Source organism: Pteropus vampyrus, unplaced genomic scaffold (assembly GCF_000151845.1).
Source record: "Pteropus vampyrus isolate Shadow unplaced genomic scaffold, Pvam_2.0 Scaffold119, whole genome shotgun sequence".
Classification (NCBI taxonomy): domain Eukaryota; kingdom Metazoa; phylum Chordata; class Mammalia; order Chiroptera; family Pteropodidae; genus Pteropus; species Pteropus vampyrus.
In genome coordinates, this window is record NW_011888900.1 from 401,485 (window position 1) to 407,323 (window position 5,839).

The window sequence follows — 5,839 nt, forward strand, 5'->3', positions numbered from 1 at the left end:
GTTGCTTCCCTGTATCTGCTAACTATTACGTTGTTATTCCTGCATGATTGGTACAGCTATCATACCTGTTTGGTTAGAATTTCATAGATTTCAAGCATTGAGAAATTGTAGCACTGGGAGCATTACAAGGGTGAAAACCGAGGCTCGTTAATGTCAAGGAATTGGACGAGGGCGCTTCGCCGAGTGGTGGTGGCTGGTGCCGGCCTTTCGTCTGCCAGTTCCGACCCGTTCTTTTTCCATTACCTCGTTGTGATAAGGGAGACGCACAAGCCGAAACACCACCACCAGCGCAAACATGTTTTACACTCAAATCCAAGTTCTCTGACTACGTCGATAGCAGAAGGTGGAGATTATAAAATAGGGAGGCCTTTCAGTGAGCAGACTCTAGCTGCAGTCGCGTGACCTGGCAACACCGTCCTGGAAGCCGGGCGGGTTGGCTTCTCTGCTTCACGGAACCCGACGGGACCTCGTGCCCGGCCCTGCGGGTGTGGTTCCTGCTTCGCAGTGTCCGTGCCCACCGAACAGGAGCTCAGGGCCGTCCTGGGCCATTTGCAGGTGTGAGAGCCACTGTGTAAATGATGCCGATTTATCTGGGTTGACGTGGCTTCCCCTGAGAGTGGCAGCTCTTCCCTTTGAGTGAAGGTATTTTATTGAATGAATGAATGAATGAATGTTTTTTCAACTTTTAAAGTCTTATTTTTCAATTATAGTCGACATTTGGTATTATATTAGGTTTAGGTGAACAGCATAGTGGTTAGACATTTATATGATGTGTGAAGTGATCCCCTCTGAGTTAAGATATTTTAAGTTTGAAGTTTATTCTTTCTGGAGGGAAAGATATTTCATAAAGTTATGCTGCTTTTTATTTCTCAGTTTCCTTGATATTTCATGAAGATTGTGCCATCGTGACTGAAGTCGGAGCATTATTTTGTCTTCTGTTATTTGATGAAGTATCAAGAATGGATATGTGGTAAGCTCTAAGAATTTAAAGTTTTTACTCTCTATTATTTATCTGAGCTTTCTGATGCAATCTTATAGCAACGCATGGACATTTTTGGCTTACGAAGGTCATGCTTTTCATGGTAGCGACACCATGGGGCGATTTCCAGTTTAAAAAGCTCATTGTCTGAGAGTCACCCTGAACTTCTATTTTTGAACATTATAAGTACAAAACGTAAAAGTTAGTACAGTGATTTTCATCAGCAATACATTTTTCAGTACATGCTCTCAATTTTGTTTTATTTGAAAAAAACCTTCAGGAAGGTGTTTCGGATGATAATGTTGCATTAACCTGACTTCGAGCAGGGTCGGCGGGCGGGGACGCAGATCCACCCGCCAGCACAGCACCCGTATCCGGTGAATTGTAAGCAAACCCGGGCAGCAGCAAGCGCGTTGGAACTGCGCCGAATGCTGGACCCAGTTGCAGCTGGTGCTTTGAGTTTCCGGCGATGAAGCAAGCTGTGTGTGTGAGGCAGGGCCGCCGTCCACTCAGCTCTCTCCTTTTGTGTTCCTTCTATGACACAGGTCTGTGACTCCTCCCAGTAAACCTTCTTCACCATCAGTCTTCAGTTTGCCTGTCTCCGTGTTTAGAAGGTAACAGATTTATTTATTTGATTTTCTTGAATGTTGTTATGGAAAGGGAAATCGGAATCTGTAATGTGTCAGTTTTCATCTGGCATTTAAACCACGTGACTTGTGTGTTTTACCGTTTCCTTCGCAGTGGGGCTTTGGGGAGTCCAGTCGGCGTATGTCCCCATCACCAAGTTTTTATTTGGGTGCTGTTCAGGTCTACACACAAGTCGAAAGAGCTGCACAGGGACCATCAGCCTGCCCTTCAGCCTGCATTCAGCAGTTGTTAACTCATGGGTCTTCTCCCTCCTGCCCGTGTGTGGGTGCTGGGAGCTGTCTTGGCTGAGGAGCCCAAGTCTAGAGAAAATAGGATGTCTAGTAAGTGTGCATAGGCACAGTTCCCTGGTCCCCACCAAGCGTGTCACCAGGGCCGCAGCCCGCAGGGACGCTCAGCGCTGCGGCTTCCTGTTACGCATTTACGGTTTACCCCACACGTCTCAGTCCAGACCTGGGGAGCTGCTCCCAGTCTAGCGAATCAGCTTAGTGAGGCTGGCGACGTCCTTACCTACTTGGCTGTGGTAGAGAAAAGAGCCAGAGCGTTAGCCCGGGACCGTATTTGTCCATGGGGAGAAGAAGGGGTTCCCTTATTCCTTCAGTCACAGTGATGTCGTCGTTAAAATCGTTGCCGGTGTGGTGGGTGTGTGGCGGTTTCTAAGACTGCTCATGACGTAGTTCTGTCTGCTTTTTATTGTTTTCTCCCTTCCGTGTTCTCTAGGCTTAATTTGCTGTTCGTTTTCTAACTTATTAAAGGATTGACTGTTGATTGATAGCCTTTCCTCTTTTCGTTTGGTGCATGGCCTTCCACGTAGGCCTCCCATTCTAAAACACCTCTCCATCCTCCATTTGGTGCTCATTCTTTTTTTTTCCTTTTTTTTTTTTTTCCTGGCTTTATTGAAATATAATAGACAGTTGCTCATATTTACATTGTACAATTCAATGAGTTGTTTTCAATTATAGTTGGTGTACAATAACATTAGTTTCAATTATACAGCATAGTGATTAGAGATCTATATAACTCACACGGTGATCACCCTACTAAATCTATTTCCCCTCTTCCCCCTTAAGTATTTATTGCAACACTGTTAACTATTTTCCTTATAGTACATTTTATATCTCCATGTCTATATTGTAACTATCCATTTGTGCTTAATCTCTTTGACCTTTTTCGCCGCCCCCGCTCCCCCAACACCCCTCCATCCTTTTGAGTGGAGTGTAAGAATTTGAAAATCTGTAATTATTTGTGTGCATCTTCTCTAGGTATCACCTGCCAGTGCATGCAGTTGGCCACCATGCTGTGAGTCCGTACTCCATAGTTTTGCCCTTATCTGCTGATTGTTTGGCCTTGAAGCCGGTCTCAGATATGCTGAGAATAGCGTGGAACCTGGCATGGTATCGTGGGAGTGACAATCTTTTGAAGCAAATGAACTCCGAAATGCAAATCCAAGAGTAAGCTGTTCCTTTTAGTTGGAAAAGCATTCGCATTTAACTAGTTATAACTGATTAGTTAGGTCTTATTTGTCCTTTAGGTCAAGTAGTTTTTGTACTTATTATCATATGATTCTGCTTTTGCACTGAAGATTATAATTTTTATTTAGTTTTAAAGAATACATGTATTCGTTACTTTTTTAAAACTATCACACAAGGAAATTGAATTAAAAAACAGGTCACCTGTGCTGTCTTCGAGCTTATGTAAAGCTTGGTTAGTTAATAGATGTAGACAGTAGGGAGATTGCTGTGTGTTAGGGTAAGGGGTTGGTGAGGGCGGGTCTGAAGTTTGTCACTGTGGAGTGACAGTTATTACTTCTGAATAGTTTCGTATTCTAATCTGGCAGTACTTTCTTATTTCATTGAAAATTACTTCATATTTGCGTAATCAGGAAAATGTCAATATAAACACTTCAGATGCTAGTGTAAAAGCCTAATATCGACAGGTGTACACTGGATTTTCTTTTGGCTGTGAGTCAACCTTTAATTAAAAGAAAATGAAGGTAAAACAACTTTTGGGAGAGAGTGTATCATAAAACCGAGCTCTTATTTAAATAGTTTTTGTGTCTTTCTCTTTTTCTATTGGTTTAGATTTTTAGACACGTTGAAGTTGTCCACAGAGGACATGCTTTCTCTGAAGATGACGCACACTGCCAGTGGACTGAAGGACTGTCTCCATTCCATCGTTCAGGCTGCAGGGCACAGGGAAGTGAGGGCTGCTGTCACGAGGATGAGTTTCTATTTTCTGAATGACAGACTGTCTTTGAAGGGCAGCCCTGGCCCATGTGGGGTTCCCTCGAAGTCCCTGGCGTGGCACACCGCGCTGAACAGGTCAGTGGAAGCCCCAGTCTGCAGCTGGCAAGACCTGGGTCGCATCGTGTTTGGGCTCTTCTCCACGCTTTTGGGGGTGAGAGCATATGTTCTTCCTGTCACTGTCATGAGACAGGTTTTCATAGAAGGAGAAAACCCAGGCTTTTTATTAGCTGTGATAAATATCTCATAACACCAAAAGAGAACATTTTTCACTTAATCATTGCATTTTATAAGGAACTATTAATAAGCTTATAACAGTTTTGTAAATATCCTATCATGGAAAATTCTTTTATCTTATAAAGGTAAATGATGAGGATAAGATATGAGCGTGTGTTCCCATCTGTATTATAAACGTGCCAAGACATCCGTGGGTTCACTAATAGGTGTGGCTCACCTGCAGCTGGCTGTTTGTTTTTTGTTGCTTTTGCATTTTTCTGCCTCATTTTTCTTTATGCTCTGAATTTCATGGAGCCGATTACCATGTGGCGGTGCATCAGTAGCTCTTGGGAAGGCTCTGGCTTATAAATTTAACACGTTTAACTGGCAGCAGATGGCCGCTGCGTTGGACACAGACGAGACCGCTGAGCGGCCGCTGGCAGCAGTTTCACGTTTTCATTTTCATGTAACTGGTATAAAATACGTAACTTTCATACTAAACATAAAGTGTGCAGTTTTCAGAACGCAGGGTTAAATGGTTTTGCGAAAGGCCGACTCCTTTATTTAGGCTGGTTCTCACAATTCAGATATCTGCTTTGGCTTTTTCAGTGGTTTGCTGGAGCCAGCCGGTGCTGCCTTGTGAGAGAGCTGATGCTTAAATTTTCAGGATTTTTGCAAGTTAGTTGGTTTCAACGGAGCCATTTAAAAAAACTATGTAAAGTTACAATTAAATAAATTATATGAAAATAAATTAATGATTATGCAGAAGTTATTATCTCCTAATCATCTTACAACACTGCTGTGATCTGTGTTCTCAAGGTTATTTATATCTGTCTGTGTCGTCGAATGCTGCGGCATGGTGTGCTGCTGGCCATCTCTCAGCTCTGTCACAGTGGTGGCTTGCAGTCGCCACAGCGGGTATTTAGACAATGGAAATTGGCAGACAACAAAGCAGCACCCAGTTCCTCAGCTGCTTATTAAATATTTATCAACACACCACTTTAAGAGCTAGAAACCATGATTATTGTCTTCTTCATTGTAGGTTTTTACAAGTGCTTCCTGCTTGTACTGAAGATGAGAAACTGCTAATAGATATCATACATTTTTTAAATAAGTTATTGAAGACACAAAGAAAAGATTCATCAGTAGAACTTCTAAACTGGCTTCTAGAATTACTTCTTAGACATGTAAGTGTTGTTAAAGAATTTGGGTTTTAGGTTTGACAAGTGGTTTATTTGAAAATCATTAATACTATATTATTGAAAAGTACAATTTTTAACTATAGCCTACACTTGGTAGCGTATGCCTCGTCTTGTGCTGGATGGCTTATAGCAATGTGGCCTTCTCGACATGATTGAGACTAGGCTTATTAAACAAGAGTATAGAATAGTGGGACCTTCCGTTTTGTAGTTAAACAGAATAGATTAACAAAACCTGTTCTGTGCAAGTTTTCTGCTGCAGCTGTATTTTTAAGTGAGAATCTTGGGGCCTGGGGGAAGCGGGGACTGTAGACAGGAAAGCGGAGAGGCCGGGAGCACAGCCAGACGGAGGCCGTGCGTGAGGGCCGTGGTGGCACCGAGATTGGAAAGGACGAGGCAGACAGCGCTCGGGCTCTGGTGCGAGTCCACTGTGGCGTTTACCCTCCGGCCCCCGCTCTCACGTCTTTAGCTGTTCTAAGAAACTTGCCAGCAAGCTGGCTCACTACCATTGGTCTGCCTAGCTATGTTTTCTTTTTTTTTTCTTTTTTTTTTGGAAA

General features: G+C 43.1%; 1 protein-coding gene across 1 annotated transcript in view; it reads left to right on the forward strand.

The window, feature by feature from the left end:
- Nucleotides 1–5,839, forward strand: part of RTTN (rotatin) — a 130,658-nt gene that overhangs the window by 40,738 nt on the left and 84,081 nt on the right. The window contains exons 22-26 of the mRNA XM_023534106.1: nt 874–970; nt 1,525–1,593; nt 2,887–3,075; nt 3,706–3,945; nt 5,126–5,270. Of these exons, the coding sequence (XP_023389874.1) occupies nt 874–970; nt 1,525–1,593; nt 2,887–3,075; nt 3,706–3,945; nt 5,126–5,270 (740 nt within the window). The remainder of the gene's footprint in view (nt 1–873; nt 971–1,524; nt 1,594–2,886; nt 3,076–3,705; nt 3,946–5,125; nt 5,271–5,839) is intronic.